Raw genomic sequence first — 18,259 nt, forward strand, 5'->3', positions numbered from 1 at the left:
CAGGTGAAGTTTTACAGTACAACCACCTTATACAGCACTGGTGTTCAGGTGAAGTTTTACAGTACAACCGCCTTATACAGCACTGGTGTTCAGGTGAAGTTTTGCGTAAAGCCTTGCAAGCTACGTCTTGTATAAAAACTTATATAATACGTTCGGCAACATTATCGTGCGTAGCGCCAATACACCGACACGTCTTTCACCAAGGTCTGTTTGATTAGTGTAGTTAAAATGTTAAAGGTCTCTGTTCCTGTTGAACATAAATTGTAGCCACACCATTGTGATTGGTCCTGTCTATGGCGCGAATTTCCGGCAGCGTTAAGCAGGATGCAACGTCTACCACTGTACAGTATATATGTATCTTATTATAAAACAAGCCATGCCAGGAACTTCATCATGTTAAACATATGCAACAAAAAAACCGAATGTTTTGTTAAAACCTTTATTTTATAAATATTCATGCCTGGATTCCCCAGAGCCAACGTATGTTTTTTTTTAATATATATATACAACAGCAAATCACATAAAGCTAAGTGCATGGTTAGCATATTAGCCATGAAAAAGAAAAAGACAGATTGTATTTTAAAGCGTAATAAATTAATGGAAGAGGCAACCCTAGAAATATTTACAAATTTAAATCTGACCATACATTATCACCGTGCTTGTTACAATTTTTTCGAGAATAGAAACAGATTCTAGCGAATTTAACACACTGCAGAGATTTTGTGCGAAAACGGCAATATTCTAGCGAATTTAATATTTTTTCTTTCTTTCTAGGGACTGACTCAACGTTTACAACGTACAAGTGAATTATATATGATTATGCAGTGTTCAACCATGGCACTGTTTTAAACAAGGCTTGCTTCATAACATCCAGCCACATTTTGTTCGTAGTCACACAAATGTCTTTGGGAGTCGAAAGCCATTCCCGGACTGCACATTCCTTTGAACGATATTTCAGAAACGCACTCTATGAATCCACGGCAATTGTCGGAATCGACGTACATACCATTTGCCTTCCCAGTGCAAAACTCCTGCGATAAATCGGTTCGGAACACTGAAATAAAGAGAAATGAATTGAATCAATCATTTATCGATGGAAAAAAGGTTATATAACTGTCCAATCAGTCACTATAAGAATATCAAAACAAAACAAGAACTCCACAAGGCCGGGGATATCCCCTCACAACGAGGGTCTTCACGCCTTTTCTGTGAAGTCCCATAGTGACCTCCCAAACTCAATAGGGCCTCCTTCCTCTCTTGAAAACAAAGCTACATATCAATCAAACAATATGACCTGTAGAGTGTTTACAGCCTTTTTCTATGAAGTCCAGTTGTGGCATTGAATTTTGACCTTTTGACCACAAAATCATTTGGATTCTTCCTCTCTTGATAACAAAGCTACACATGACGTATCAAATCAATCGAGCAAAAAAGGTGGCATGTAGTTTGTCTACAAGCTCAGTGTTAAATACACACACACAAAAGGCCCCCGTTACTATATCTCCTCTCGCAATGAATTGCGAAGTTATAAGTCACTCAGTAACTTTAGTAATAACATTTTTAAATGATTGAATATAGGAATGCCAACGTTAATTCATAGTATAATCTATTTTTCTGCTCCATCTTTATATGTTTTAAGAAGTTTACCAAGTTGTATGTATATTTAATTTATTCCAATCCCGTGGGGCTCCGGGTTAGAATAGGTCCTCAGTACCCCTTGCTTGTCGTAAGAAGCGATTAAATGGGGCGGTCCTTCGGATGAGACCGCAAAAACCGAGGCCCATGTCACAGCAGGTGTTGCACGATAAAGATCCCTCCCTGCTTAAAGGCCAAAAGCGCCTAAATTTTGCAGCCCTTCACCGGCAATGGTGACGTCTCCATATGAGTGAAATATTCTCGAGAGGGACGTTAAACAATATTCAATCAATCATTTATTCCATCCCATTGTTCTCGAAATACGTACTATTCCAGTAGAATGGCAAAGTGTTTTGCTGCTGTTCTTGGAATGGCGACCAGTTCCATGGGTCGTTAGAGGCTACAGAATCCATAACACTTGGTTGGTTTTGTGGCATCGGTCGTGGGGGTTGTTGCTGTTGCACATTTCGCCGTGGCTGTTGCGGCGCTACAATCGGTTGCTTTGGAACTTGTTGCTGTATCTTCTGATTAACAATTTGCTGCTTAATCACCGGTTGCTGCTGCTGTGGCATATTAGGTTTGAATTGAAATGCATTTCGGTTATCTGGGACTGTATCGTAAACTGGTGGAGGCGTACCCCGGATCGGCTGTTTTGGCTTGGGTGGTACGGGTTTGGGTTCGATATGTACGGGTTGGGGTTCGTTAACTAAGGCTTGGTTGGCTTTCTTACGGGCGGCGTCTAAATCGCACACTACATCCTTAGGCCAACCGCAATAGTTGAACTGGCTGTTGAAGAGCAATCCCGAGGCACACTTGAAGTGGTGGGCGTGTCCATCGTTACACATGTAGTATTCTTCACAAGAGTATGGACTAGGGTAGTAACCATCTCCCCCAACCTCACACTTAAATGCCTTGCCCCCAGAAGGTTTGGGACTTTCTGAAAATGATATAAAACTTTAAGTTGATCAAATTTGTATTAAGAAATTTGTCTTATTGAACCACTTGAATTTACAAGGAATGAGATGCGATCCAATTGACTTACGAGAACCAGGAGTACGAGAGGGTTTTGACCCAGAACTAAGGCCAGAAGAAGGGCGTGTATTTGCCGGGGTCCTGCAAAGAGAGACAGGAAGATTTTGTAACGTCCGATTCACTGGAATGTGTAATGTGTAAAATGTATTATGGTGTGTTTGAACAGAGTATGAGTTGCGATGAAAAATATTCATTGTTCAAAATGCGAACTATACAAACCTGGTATATATTGATAATTAATAATTTCTTGTCATTAACTGCGAACTATACAAACCTGGTACATATTGATAATTAATAATTTCTTGTCATTAACTGTCACCCATTCTAAGTCCATCATGCAGGGATTATCATGTCAAATTTTTGTTCAATGATCGTTGTTAGGATATAAATTAATCTAGATTGTCTGATTAGTTAAGGTTAAAACTATCTCAAAACACATGCTACAACTATGGAAGGGAACATCTTTTCTATTTGTTACTACAAGAGTTTGGTTACTGTCAGTTACGCTAACGACCAAATCCACTCAACTACATACTAGTAGTAATCCAACTTAGAGGTACCTCTTGGGTTCTGGTTTAGGCCGAAACCATGTCGTTTTACTAGCCTGAGGCAATTTTGGTTTGCTAGTTTGTACCCTTAATTCTGGTTTGGGCTGAGATGGAGGAACTCGATTCACAGAACTACCCCCACTGTTGAAAAAAATATCTTATTTTGTCTCTCAAATGTATTCCTAATAAAAACAAGACTATGTAAGACACGAACTCAAAAGTAAGGATCATTATACGTGTATGCATTTTAACATGCAATATCTTCTCCACAGGAATCTGCTTGCACTAATGTTATCATTGATCTGCTTTAGATAAAACGGTTTCAAAGTTCACGTGGTGTGTTTTGCACGTATGTTTGGCATACAATACTGACTACAGCAGTGCATCATAGAGTGGGTACACCAAACAAGCTGAAAATTTCAAATATCAAATAAAATACAAAAATGAAAAACAGGGAAGTCTTACTGCGGGATTGTGACACCCAGCTGTTGGTTGATCCTCCTTAAGAGAGGGTAGGTCTCAGTGGTTGAATTACAGATAAAATTGAAGTCATCCAAATCCAGCGCCCAGACCATGATGCCACCATATTTCTTATTTTTGATGAAATCAACCTACAAAAGCACAAACAGGCATGATTTCAGAATATAAAATTCTGATTTGATTAAATCCGAATTTGAAATTAAAACCCCCCCACTGGAGTTCCTCATTGACAATTTATACGTAGTGTTTGGTGATCAGGTCTTCCAACAGTCTGTTGAGTTTTCATGTGCACGAATTGTGCTCCTTTATTATCTGTTCTGTTTTTGTATTCTTATGAGGCAGAATTTATTCAAAAGCTTCTACATGGGAAGGAAAAAATCTCTTCCTGTGACTTTCAACTCAACATTTAGATATATTGACGACATTTTAGCCATTATCAGTACCCACTTTTGGTCATTTATTGATTTAATATATTCTATTGAACTTGAAATAAAAGAAGCCACGCAGTCTTCCATATTTGCTTCATATTTGGATATTTTATCTAACATAGACGCTAACGACAAACCAACAATTCAACTTTATGACAAATGGGATGACTTCAGATTATCAATCGTCAACTTCCCATATTATGTAGCAATATTCCATTATCACCTGGTTTTGGTGTACATGTCTTTCAACTTATTCGATACACGAAAGCATGTTTTGCGTATGATTAATTTTCAAATCGAGGCAGGCTACTGACAAATAAGTTGATGTTACAGGGTATTCAATAGCTTTGTTGAAAGTCAGGATTTCGAAAATTCTATGATCGTTATAATGATCTAAATACAATCTGTCATTAAGTCGAATGTTGTCTGACGTGTTTCAGACATATTGTTAATCCGTTCTTTACATACTGAGTTAGACTATATCTTTTCCCCTTTGCCTAATAAAGACACAGGGTTAATGGCGGATATGACCGGTCAACAGGGCACGCTTATTCCCCTTGGGCACATGATTCCAGCCCCTGGTGTGTTGAGGGGTCCGTGTTTTCTCTACTTCCAACTTTGTATTATTTATAGGATTTATTAGAAATTAATTTCAAAATTAAGGATTATCTCCCTCATGCATAGCTCTGATCCTTAGACGAATTTGACTCCAGTCTTTGGCACTCTGTTTTTCTTTTTAGTTCTTGCAAGTTTATTGTTATTTCGGATTTCCAATATTTCGGCTTGAGCATCACTGAACAGACATTATTTGTCGAAATGCGCATCTGATGCATCAAAATTGGTACCGTATAAGTTTTACATTAGATTGATCGCTGTTTGCTATCTTTAGTTTTTCATTTCTTTCTGATACAGTTCAAATTTCTAGATATACTTTCATATCAACACAATGCAAGGAATTTCCGTAGTCTTATTTAACACAATCATAATACCAAGCTATATACCGGTACATTAATTTTGCATTTCTGTGGAAATACTATCGCTAAATATTTCTACTTATCACCCGTGGGCAAATTCGAAAAAATATAGTGGATAGTTAACATTAGCATGCATGGAATAAAGAAACCACGCCATTGCAAAACCTTGATGGATTGGAACCAATGAGAATTCGCGTTATGTGTCTGTACATAGCGATACCTGGTTCGAGAACTATTCACACATGGACTTTGACTGTTTACCATTATTGATTGTATTTTGACGTCAACGACCTTAAATGATTGTACAGATTTTTCTAAGTATATGCGAAAAAGCAATAAACGTTATTCTGTAAATATGAAAGAGTTCTAAATTGTTTTCAGAGTATCGGATTGGTCCATTCTAATTTACGAATTTGCATATATATATTTCTCCGATTTTGACCACATGTAATGAGTTGAATGACGAATTTCACAGTGGGAGCCCAACGATATGGATATGATGTGAATGTTAAATTTTTGATAATAAACTTAACTTCTGTTGCAGAACAGTCCCTCTCGCTGTTATCCTACTAACCTTAATAGCTAAACTCTCCATATCGTCATATCCAACCCACTGGTCAGCATATGTTATATAGGGTGACTTTTGTTCCTTTATGTAGTGTCTTTGAGCTCCCTCCGATATTTTCTGGCACACCTGACATAATAAAAAATCCACATCCTAATCAATAGGTAGGTAAGCTTAGCGATCTCAAAGAAAATTTACCCATGTTCAAGATTCTTTTTGTGAGTAAGGCTGCGTTATTTCATGAAAATTTTAATGTCGGATTGTACTTTACTCACAAAACTAAATAGTAAAAATAAACGCATTTGCACTTATCTTTATGTACACAAATCATTTTTACTTTGCAATACCCAAGTTTCGAGATAAAAGCTCTCCTTTTTAGGAGTTGTATTTAGTGCTACATGTACTATAAATGCTCATATAGGACACAGTGCACCAACAGTCAGTGAGGAAAACGATAAAACAATAAATTTAGGAATTATGATATAAAATACCGCCGAAAGAAATGCTTTGCTAAAATCAAAACAAAATGTCAATTTACAAGTAATAGAGGACGAAGGACCATGAGAGTGGAACTCTTCCTATATATCGGCAACAGATATACACACGTTACTGTGTACGAGAGTTCTCTAAAGGGTAATAACCCGGACGCATCTCGAAACTTGCGTATTAGACAGTATCAGATTATTTTTCTTTTATCAATGCTTAGTTAGAAAAATAAATTTACCTCAAAGTAGGACAAGAATCCCGCCTCCCTTGTGTAGTTTCCAGCATTGCCCTTCCCCTTAGCAGGAGCTCCAACTCCGTTGTTGTAGGGATCTTGTAAAGTGAAGGATCGCCCATACAGGGCTAAACCAACATTCAGTTTCTCTCTGGGCAGTCCTTTTTGGAACCAGTATTCAGCAGCCCAAGCCTGTTCACAATGTATACATGAAAGAATTTAAATTCTCGGCTTCTTTTTTATGAGAAGTGTTATATTTTGCACATAAATAGTATATACATGCGTTGAGAATTTAAGATTCATCATCTTTCTACTTACGACGTTCAACTCATTCTCGGGTTCAGCTTCTACACTTCTAGCATATAAAGGACTATTGTGTCCCGTAAACTTTTCCCATGGTCCGTGTAAATCATACGTCATTACATTTATGAAATCCATGTGACTGGGAAATAAATCAAAATGCTTAACTAGCGAGTTAAGTGAAATGTTGATAAAAGTACTTAATACGAATATATTTCACAAAATATGTGAACAAAGAGCGTCTTGGTTAGAAATACCAACCTTGCTATGGCAGCAACGTCGTAACCGGAATCTACTTTCTTTTTCCCAGCAGCCACAGCGGCAGTCAACAATAATGGCGCCTTTCCTGTCATTGCTGCTTCTTGATTGAAAGCCGATCTGAGTTGCTGAAAAAGATTTAGCAAATACCTCGTTTATTTCTTTAGCATGTAAGCAAGATTCGAAATATGTGTGTTAATTGACAGAGAAAGCTTACAATAACAAGCTTGGTAAATCTGTCTTTATCTTCTCTGGGACTGCCTCTGTTGGCGGGATATTCCCAATCCAAATCGAGGCCGTCAAAATTTCTTTCTCGTAGGAACTGAATGGTGGATTTGGTAAATTCTGCTCTGCTTTCGACTGTCTTTACCATATGAGTGAAGGGCTTAGAACCCATGTTCCATCCACCTACGGCCAGCAAAGTCTTCAAGGCCGGGTTCTTTACCTTAATGTCATTGAATTTGGCATACCTGTTATGATATGGTGCAGAATACATCAATCCTAGTCTCTAACATAATAATCTACTATACCAATGCATACAGTATGTTGTTTCTATCGTTCATCAAATTAACATCCCAATTAAGAAGGAACATTAATCCAATGAGTCTCTATTATTCAGTTGAGAGAAAAAAGTGTATACATCTGATAAATCTTTCATACACCACTGAAATAAAATGTCAGTGAATGTGACTAGAATGCATCCTTTAAAACTTCAGCGTAACATGAATTGCAATCTCTGATTTTATCAGTCTGGTTAAGAACAATATTTTCTCCACTTAAATTCAAACATACATTCCTCGCATCCAGTCCGTTGATTCGTCATTCCATTCGAAAGCCACGAGCCTGTTACCATTCATTTTGGCGAAAGCATAGACAATGTGGGTACAGAGGTACGGATCCAGGTTTTCGGGGACATATTTTCCATTGTTAGGTCGATATTGAGCCCAGTTTGTGTAATAACACACTCTATTGTAACTATGGCAAACTAGAGGGAAAATATATAAAATACATTTACACTTTTGATGTTCTCTGCCTCTAAAGGCACTTGTTTCCGTAAATATTTTCTATGTCCGTATACTACAAATTCACAGAAGGTAAAATTACATCGAACGATACCCTCCTGAGAATACCGGTCATTTGCTCTTCTAGGGAATAAGCAAAGCAAATGTATTTACTGCTAGGCGGTTTTCTTTTACGATATATCTTCAAAACTATGTCTTGCATGACTGTATTTTAAAATTAATTCTTATCTCCAAAAATAAAATAAAAAAGGGAGACCGGTCGCGGTAACCCAGTGGTAGAGCGTTCGCTTCGAAACTGGAAGGTCGTGAGTTTGAGCCCCACTCGTGTCATGGCCGCGTCAAACCAAAGACGTTAATATAGGCAATGATTGCCCCTTCGCCTAACGCTCGGCATTTAAAAGTGAGAATCATGGGCCTTTCAAATATCACCTTAAAACGGAGGTCCCATGTTGCGACAGGCGTTTGGACGTTAAAGAATCCTCACTGCTACGACCCTTAACGCTAAACATCGACCTAAATTCGTGATGCCTCACCTACAGCTGGTGACGTTTCAATATGAGTGACGTAATACCAATAACCAATCCATAACAGCAACAGAGCATGATTCAAGAGCACCATTCTCCGTCTCACATCACTGACGTCTTTGTAAATGTGCCGTTCAGAATACAAATCTTACAATTGTTGTGTTGAAAAAAAAATCATTCTCCTTGTTGAGATATGGCCATAAATAAATACAATGTATATTAGCAAAAATATATTGAAATTAAAGCTTATAAATAACTCAAAAAATTCCCCAGCATAATTCTAGATAGAAGGTACATGTATCAGCCAATCAGAATCAGTGCACTTGTTCAGAGCGGTCCTGTTACGAAGGATACAGAAAATCGGGTTGAGCCACGTTCTGTCGCTGTTTTCGGAGATATGAGGTGATGAATGCAATCATATCATACATGATTTGTAGATAAATTATCGTAAAAGAGAACGACTGTAAATACATTTGTGTTGCCAATTCGCTGGAAGCATAAATGACGGACATTCTCAGGAGGGTATCGTTAGGTTTATATTCTTAGTATTCAGACGTTGTAAAACAAATGCATGTGATTATAATTTATATCAATGTGATGTTCTGATATTTTCAACAAATAAAGATTACAGGCTTATACAAACGAAATCGAAAGCTTACCTTTAAGAATTACCAAAACAATTAACAAAGATGTAAGATTCATTCTGGTCATCTGAAAGTCAAAAGAAAAAAATCAGAATTAATTTTTATGGTGTGCAAATAATATAAAGTTAATGTCATGCATATTATTTGGGTTATGCATGCTGGATATGTCCTGTTTTTATGCAGACATTTTCACGCATAATGTATTGTATGCACAAGTAATAAATCCCATTGTGATCCGGGTTAGAATAGGTCCTCAGAACCCCTTGCTTGTTGTAGAAGGCAATTAAATGGGGCGGTCCTTCTGATGATACCGTAAAAACTGAGGCCCCGTGTCACAGAAGGCGAGGCACGATAAAGATCCCTCCCTGCTCAAACGCCGTAAGCGCCAAGCATATCGTAACTGTTTGTAAATGGGGTGTTCTTTCATATATAACAATTGTTTACCTAAAACAGTGTTTTATGAAATAGTAATAAATAATAATAATAACAGGAACGCAAAATTAAAAAAGATGTATTTAAATGAAAATTACTAATTATGATAAAAAAGAGCAAATTACAAGATTTCCCAGGTTTTCCTCCCATTATGAATTGAGAATGCTTAGTTAAAATGTGTCAAAACTGTTTTCAGTTTGTATCCCATGCATGAACATCATCCAACTACATATATATCAACTTATATTATTACATTATCAAAATCGTATGACTGAGAGTATCATGTATAAATAAAGGTTAAAGTTTAAACAATAGACAGGGATGAAAACTCGTCAATCTTATTCTCTGTGCAGTACACATAAACATTTATGATCAATTAAGTCTACGCATTTACATAAAGCAGCGAGACCAACCTTCCACCTCCCCGCACGGTCCGTCTTTGATGTTCAACCAGAACTAAGGACTTTTATAGTACGTTACGCTGTGTGGTATTTTAAGAAAACAAATGAATAAAAACAAAAATATAAAAGAAATAAATTACACCACACTGTAATATTCAAATTAGGTCAGATTATTATTCATACTATGTCCGTGTTATCATCACTGTGAATATTGCTTCATTGAGTATCACGTGTTGTGGATGACGTATTTTAAAAATCCGTGTGCTGGCTGTAAAACACGATGTGTAGGAAACAATCCCTCTCATTTCCGTATGATCTGCTAGCCCATGTTACAGTTTGTGATAAGGAGGCGGGAATATTATTTGTTTCTGACAAAACTCTTCATGATTTTCCTTTTCGTAAGAAATAAAATGCCTTCAAATATGAAATTTTGGTATTGACTATTGCATCTATCCAAAAACGTCCGTTCTTATATAGCATTCACTATAACTGTGGCTTGAGATTTACTGAATTTAGAATTACTGGTGCACCTGATGAACCAAAATAAGCCTCGATCATGAAGTATTTCATCACCATCTTGATCGATGATTTATTCGAAGATTAGCCGGCGTATTTGTTACAGGATAGTTTTCCGGTAGTACACAATTTCTACATCAAGTTAATTTAGGGGGTCACTTAAAAGTGAAATACATCCACGTAGAGGCCACCCTATGGTATGAAAATACCGTTATGGTTTGATTGGACGATATGACAGACGTATTTATAATGCATTAGTTTTCCGGTCCTCCTAGTGGTACCAATCAGCTGTCGATCATTTCAGGTCACGGGGACAAGATGATTAATTAGTATTGATGGCTAAATGCAGTTTATGATTCGTTACAGACATGTGTTTTGTTGTTTAGATGGAGTTGAATTGGTACATCAGTATTTCAGTCGAAATGCTATTTCATTCAACAAATTAACTAAAAATTGGTCACAATTTGAGTGAATAGTTTGTTTGCTACCAGTTCGTCATAGTTTTATTTCACTATGACTGAAAAATATTAAGAATCTTATTTAAGAATAGTATTTTCTTTATAAAGATAATTAATGCTTCATGCTATATTTCTTTGAGAGTTAATATTTTTTGTTACCACTTTAAAAAGTTCTCCAGTGCAAGAACACGGAATGTTCATGACACACTCATGTCTGACGTTCATATTAAAGTACATATTAATTATTATCATTATTCATTCGGAACTAGTTCATGAAATTAGTTGACTTCTTTCTTCATTAATTAATCACAACAATAATTATTTGCGAGGGAGTTCAAACAAGTTAATGAAATCACACACAGTGTGACTAGTAGCAATCATCGGGACGAGTTAATGAAATCACACACAGTGTGACTAGTAGCAATCATCGGGACGAGTTAATGAAATCACACACAGTGTGACTAGTAGCAATCATCGGGACGAGTTAATGAAATCACACACAGTGTGACTAGTAGCAATCATCGGGACGAGTTAATGAAATCACACACAGTGTGACTAGTAGCAATCATCGGGACGGGACAGAGAGAAAATGAGGTTGGTTACTGTTTCAATTTGAATATGATTTAGTGTTTTATATGGATATGATATTTTTGTTATTATGTCAAAGTTTTGATACTTGTATCTATGTGCAAAACTTGGAATGTATTCTAAGTATTTCTTGAAATATAGTTAAAAACTTGTGACGTATATTCAAAATAAATGTGACTTAAATAAAAAAAAATAATTATAACCCCCCCCCCCCCAATCAACCAAACAAACAACCATGATGTATCTATGGGGCGTTGTACTTTAACCAAAAGGTTCAATGTTTAAAACCTTACATTTAATATTCAATAAGTTATGATGTGTATATATTGAAATCTTATTCTATAATTTTGTTATTCATTGTTGAAAGCTTTGTGAGTTATATCTAAAGTAATGCTATCTATACTTACAATATCCACATATGTTTTTATTTACGCATATTCGAAACCCTTCTAATTATCATTCCAAACCTAGAGGTGTGAAATCTACAATGCAAGCTTAACAAAATTTTCAAAAATAGTATACCACCGGTTTGTGAATATATAAGAAGTAATATGACAAACAACACTATTTACTTCGTCTGACCTAAGTCTCTTCAATCTTGTCTAACTTATTCTATGTACATGTAAATTATCACAGATGCATGCTTGTCTGTTAATAAGGTGTACTTACAGGTATTCATAATGTTTGCAAACACTAATAGGACGGCAGTCATGTTGGAAGTACTTTACAGGTATGATTATTTCCCTTTTAAATCTTTCTGTATTATTTTATCTCAAGACAAATTTGGGGAAATATGACAACACTGGAGAAATATTGTTTGTTTGCCCTTCTCTGAACAGTTCTTAGGAATCACTAACATTACTAGGGAAATAATGAACAAATGTAGGAAAATATGAACAGTTCTAGGGAAACTTATACAATACTAGGGAAATATGAACAAAACTAGGAAAACATGAACAGTTCTTGGGAAACATATACAATACTAGGGAAATATGAACAAAACTAGGAAAACATTAACAGTTCTAGGGAAACATATACAATACTAGGGAAATATGAACAAAACTAGGAAAACATGGACAGTTCTAGGGAAACTTATACAATACTTGGGAAATATGAACAAAACTAGGAAAACATGAACAGTTCTAGGGAAACTTATACAATACTAGGGAAATATGAACAAAACTAGGAAAACATGAACAGTTCTAGGGAAACTTATACAATACTTGGGAAATATGAACAAAACTAGGAAAACATGAACAGTTCTAGGGAAACTTATACAATACTTGGGAAATATGAACAAAACTAGGAAAACATTAACAGTTCTAGGGAAACTTATACAATACTTGGGAAATATGAACAAAACTAGGAAAACATGAACAGTTCTAGGGAAACTTATACAATACTAGGGAAATATGAACAAAACTAGGAAAACATTAACAGTTCTAGGGAAATTTAAACAGTACTAGGGAAATATGAACAAAACTAGGAAAATATGAACAGTTCTAGGGAAACGTAAGAGTGCTAGGGAAATATGAACAAAACTAGGAAAATATGATCAGTTCTAGGGAAATATGAACAATACTCGGGAACATCAAAAGTAATAGGGAAATATTAAAAATGCTAAGGAATCATGAAGACTACAAAGAAAACACTAACAGCTGATTTACACACGTTCTATTGTATCAGTGGTATACAATGGGATTAGACACACATTCTATTGTATCAGTGGTATACAATGGGAATAGACACACATTCCATTGAATCAGTGGTATACAATGGGATTAGACACACATTCTATTGTATTAGTGGTATACAATGGGATTAGACACACATTCTATTGTATCAGTAGTATACAATGGGATTAGACACACATTCTATTGTATCAGTAGTATACAATGGGATTGCACACACATTCTATTGTATCAGTAGTATACAATGGGATTACACACACATTCTATTGTATCAGTGGTATACAATGGGATTAGACATACATTTTAAAACTCATTTTGCCCTCTCCCTCCAAATACATTAATAGTTCTAAGGAATATCAATATTAACAGGAAAATATTTCCAGTTCCAGGGACATATTTTAAGTAACTAGGGAAATACTAATAGTACTGTGGAAACACCAATAGTACTACGTACGTATTAACAGTTCTATTAGAAAGTTTAGCAATACTAGGACAATATTCACAAGACGAGGGAAATATCTACAATATTGTGGAGACATTGAACAGTACTAGGAGAAACATGAACACCTCTATGGAAATATTAACCTAAGAATTAGAACAGACCTGGTTTACGTTGAGACAGTAAAAATCATCATTAACTAATCTAATTTGGAAAATAGAGTGTGGCTTATGCAATGTCTTCATACAAATTCTAAGAAACCTCTATAACACGCAAACAGTTGTCGGTAATCTCAAACTGCCCCCCCCCCCCATGTCATTAATGTTAAATCAAACCACCCCCATAAAAGAAAATGGAATATCTTCTCAACTCGTGGTTCAGCCTGCGTGGGTTTTTTTTAAACCAGAGTCACCTTCATGAATCTGAATTATAATGGTACTTAATGTCAAAGTTCCCAAACAACAAGATGATGTTTTACTCGTCATTAAAATAGAAAACAGAGGCTGAAAGTTTGCATCAGCATGGCCAAACACAAACCAGAACACGGAAACGGGGTCATTCGTGTCATTGTTAGAGTAGTAGAATGATTGTCAAGTCATCGGTAGGGTCGTTAAGAAATTATATGAATTATGCATAGCTCGAGTCTAGAATCGTTATAGGCTCAACATCTCTTTCTTGATCCATAACATTTTCGACAAGTAATAACTGTCTGCTTTATCATTTTTAAAGAATTTAAATGTTGTTTATTATGAAAAAATAATAATAATTGAGCAAAATTCCACTCCATCGATTCCTATAGATACAACACTGCGGATAAAAGTAATAAATCAAGTATTTAATTATATTGGTTTATATATACGAATATATCAATCTGAAAAATGAAATTTCTTTTTGATACCCAAAACAAGCAAATATATCTACAATATAATGTATCTGTTATTCTTGAAAGTCAATTGGCACACCAGATTAATGAAAACCGACCACGGTCACCTTAGTGAGCTTCAGGTCACGTCTTTAAAACATCCTGCTATATCATAAATACATCTGTCTAAATTTAAACAAATTCTCGCATGTAAAAATGTAAAATTATTCACACTGAGATGGGTGTTTTCTATATTAGTATGCTATTCTTTATTAGCGTGCTGTTATCGCCATGGAAGTAGCCGACGTAACAACACTGCATTGCCTTTCTGTGATTAAAGCGTCGAGAGCTTACGAATGGGTCAGACCAAATGACAGGCGAGATCTTTATGGTCCTTGTACAGTAACTCAGGACTGTTTCAATGAAAGAAGGAAATCACATCGTGCAGGTCTACAACCAAATTATGCTCATGCTAATCTAATCATTCATGTAGGAATAAACTTAAGTCAAAAGGGAAAGAAAATACTGGCATCACGAATACGTGACGCATTTGTCGGAAGAAACAGCACCTTTCAACAGGTGCGAGTCCTGTCCGCTTCCAAGGTGTTATGACTTTGTGTTTTTGTCATTAATCATAGGAAACACGTGTAATTCGTACAAAGTACAGCCGGGAAATGACACTTTAATTGGATATGACATATAAAAAAAATAACATAATTATTTTTGAGAAAATTAATTGTTAAAATCTTCCTTAATTTAGGTAATAATTCTATTACAAATCATCCTCATTCATAAAATTATTAATTCAATTAAAAAAAAACCCATTGAAGTTGACAACAAGACTTATCCAGCAAATGTATCATATGTAGGCTACAGTGAAAGAGATACAATTTGTTTAAAGTTTAACCCTACCTTCGGCTTAATCCTTTCATAGGTATAATAATAAATAAGTTACAGAAAATTCCAGAAAAAATAAATCCAAAATGTGCACAGCAAGAGACAGATGAGTGAATGAAAGACGGCAAACTTTTCTTTTACACCTGGTTTGTTGTTAGACGCAACCAAGCGGAACAATCACGTGACCATCCATCAAAGCAGTATATCATGCAACTTGTCAAAGTTTCCTGTGATGATAAGTCATTAGCAGCATATATTTTTATATTAATGATTTTTGCTCACAAATAAAATTTATGCATATCCAATTAATTAATTTCCTATAAGAGACTTTGATATTGTTGGTTGTATGTGATTATGCGAGACTTAGTCAAGTAATTTCAGTATGTGAAGGAACAGTTGGGCTAAATATAATTCAATATCAATAAATACACTGATTGTCTAGTACAACACTAATGATACAAAACTACTGGTGTATATCTGATACAACACTAATGATACAAAACTACTGGTGTATATCTGATACAGCACTAATGATACAAAACTACTGGTGTATGTCTGATACAACACTAATGATACAAAACTACTGGTGTATATCTGATACATTACTAATGATACAAAACTACTGATGTATATCTGGTACAATACTAATGATACAAAACTACTGGTGTATATCTGATACAGCACTAATGATACAAAACTACTGGGACCCGTTTTACAAAACAACCTACGACAAAGTCGCAAGTCTTAAATTGTATTACACAGTTATTAGTTTGAATGAAGGAATTAAAACGTTTCTGAAACTTAATTTTCAACATTAATTCTTCACTATTTTACATTGGAGTGAATTATCTTACAATAAGCTGGAGAAATCCGATATGTAAAGTTGGTCGTAAGTCGTAAGTTCTTTTGTAAAATGCACCCCTGGTGTTTGTCTGGAATAAACTTTTGAATTTGTCACATTTGGGATTATGAGATTGATCACTGTTAATTATCTTCTCTTTACAGATTGTCCTTCAAAGAATTCTTCAGTATTTAATTCTAAAGTTCTTGATTTCTTTATAAGTAAATTGGGAGAAATAAATGAAGACATGTGAAATGAAATCCGTTAAACATGTAACGACTGATTGTATATTGTTTAACGTCCATTTCGAGAATTTTTCACTCATATGGAGACGTCACCATTGCCGGTGAAGGGCTGCAAAATTTAGGCCTTTGTTCTGCGCTTATGGCTTTTGAGCAGAGAGAGATTTTTTATCGTGCCACACCTACTGTGATACGGGACCTCGTTTTTTGCGGTCTCATCCGAAGGACCGCCCCATTTAGTAACCTCTTACGACAAGCAAGGGGTACTGAGGACCTATTCTAATCCGGATCCCCACGGGAAGTTAAATATGTAACGTAATGTAAGGATTATTCTTTATCAGTGTTGTATAGTACATATGATTATCCTTGTTACCTCATTTGATCATATTTTTCTTTACGAAAAGAATCCGAATCTGAAACAATACTAAATCTGTCGAGTTCTGATTCCGATGCCAAATTGCCACTGCAGTGTACCAAATCTATATATGATGATATATCAGGATATATAGTTTTCATGTAACCAAGTTGGATTTATGAAATGTCATACCCAAAAGCAAAATTCGTCTCATAAAGATATTTTTTCTCCACCTTAAAAATGAATGAAATAATTCAAGAAATAAAGAGGTTGGGGCCAAAGAAATTGAGCTCTTTTAAAAAACTATGATTACTTCAGGAATCTAAGCTTAGAATAATGCAAAACTATGTTATTCAAATTTTTCGCATGACATACATAAATAGTCTCACTGTGAAACAAGATTGCATTCAAGATAATGAATTCAAGAATTTTACTTCATCGAGTTGAATTCATCTAAATATGATTTCAAATGCACGATATTTGTAGCGAAAAGTGATATTTAAAAGGCAGCTTACCCATTAAAACACATTAAATGTATATTTATGACATTCAAAAATAGACCGAAACCATATATATAGACAATGAGTTTTACAATTTTCTTGAAACATTCTTAATTTGTAGCACTTATCAACCGTTTAAAATCCTACTATTTCGTCCTCTAAAAGTTAACATGATAAGTACATCGGCTATTACAATTTGTATTCTGGATATGATTCCCGCGCAGATTCTCTCTCCAAACAACATACATATATTGAGTTCAAGAATACATATTCGATTTTATGACTTTCCTAGTCACACAATAATTAATATACTTTTTCCATATCCTGACTTGTGTGTATACTTATCTACATGTACATGTATATGACCTTGATGTCGGGAGAGGGCTAAAATAAGCTATGCCTGCTGACCCAGTCCCTTTCACTTTTTGTGAATAAAATTATTACAAATTAAATTAATTACAAATTAGAAAATCGAATCTCAGGAGAGCCCTGCAGAAAACTTAATTCACATATCTACATTAACTAGTATTAACGACACATAATTAATTAATACTTGTAGAGAGGGGCAATTAAGTTCTATTCCCAAATCTGCATTTCCATGTTCAATTGCAGGATCAACTACTCAGTGCCTCGGTATAAAATATGGAAGTTCTAAGTGTAGTCAACTGAGGGAATATTTAAAAGTTTCTACACGAAATCTCTTGCTGTGGTCTTCAACTCGTCATTTAGATAGATCAGCATTTTATCTAGTGCTGTAACATTATTCACTTTCATTCATATGACGATTCGATATATTCCAGTGAACTCGAAATTAAAGACACCACAGGATGTTTCTTGTCTGTTTCATAGTTAGATGCTATATTGAACATAAGCGTTAACGGCAAACTAACAATTCATCTTTATGACAGA

General features: G+C 35.3%; 1 protein-coding gene and 1 long non-coding RNA gene across 5 annotated transcripts; one reads left to right on the forward strand and one right to left on the reverse strand.

The window, feature by feature from the left end:
- Positions 1–423: 423 nt before the first annotated feature.
- On the reverse strand, positions 424–15,587 carry LOC125671168 (acidic mammalian chitinase-like). 3 transcript variants are annotated; one of them, XM_048906693.2, is made up of 13 exons: positions 10,145–10,697; positions 9,974–10,041; positions 9,144–9,195; positions 7,731–7,923; positions 7,156–7,408; positions 6,942–7,066; positions 6,699–6,822; positions 6,387–6,572; positions 5,672–5,791; positions 3,681–3,826; positions 2,678–2,748; positions 1,964–2,572; positions 424–1,054 (listed from the first exon to the last, which is right to left on the reverse strand). In XM_048906693.2, exons 3-13 carry the CDS (start codon positions 9,193–9,195, stop codon positions 846–848), a joined length of 2,088 nt encoding a protein of 695 aa, XP_048762650.1. In that variant the 5' UTR covers positions 9,974–10,041; positions 10,145–10,697; the 3' UTR covers positions 424–845. The 3 variants fall into 3 exon arrangements, with proteins under 3 accessions (XP_048762650.1, XP_048762649.1, XP_048762651.1); XM_048906692.2 differs by lacking the exons at positions 9,974–10,041; positions 10,145–10,697 and adding an exon at positions 15,428–15,587; XM_048906694.2 differs by lacking the exon at positions 9,974–10,041.
- On the forward strand, positions 11,417–16,866 carry LOC125671189 (uncharacterized). Of its 2 annotated transcripts, XR_008802405.1 has the most exons (4): positions 11,417–11,529; positions 12,195–12,253; positions 14,792–14,963; positions 16,418–16,866. It is a non-coding gene; the product is annotated as an uncharacterized LOC125671189 (long non-coding RNA). The 2 variants fall into 2 exon arrangements; XR_007368539.2 differs by lacking the exon at positions 16,418–16,866 and having other exon boundaries at positions 14,792–16,367.
- Positions 16,867–18,259: the final 1,393 nt, after the last annotated feature.

This window comes from Ostrea edulis, chromosome 4, assembly GCF_947568905.1.
Source record: "Ostrea edulis chromosome 4, xbOstEdul1.1, whole genome shotgun sequence".
Taxonomy (NCBI): domain Eukaryota; kingdom Metazoa; phylum Mollusca; class Bivalvia; order Ostreida; family Ostreidae; genus Ostrea; species Ostrea edulis.

Coding starts and splice junctions, on each gene's coding strand:
- LOC125671168 (XM_048906692.2), bottom strand. CDS start 9,195: ATGACCAGAATGAATCTTACATCTTTGTTAATTGTTTTGGTAATTCTT. Junction 7,924..9,143: donor TGTTTTGGTAATTCTTAAAG/GTAAGCTTTCGA, acceptor TTTTCCCTCTAG/TTTGCCATAGTTACAATAGA. Junction 1,055..1,963: donor TTTGCCATTCTACTGGAATA/GTACGTATTTCG, acceptor TCTTTATTTCAG/TGTTCCGAACCGATTTATCG.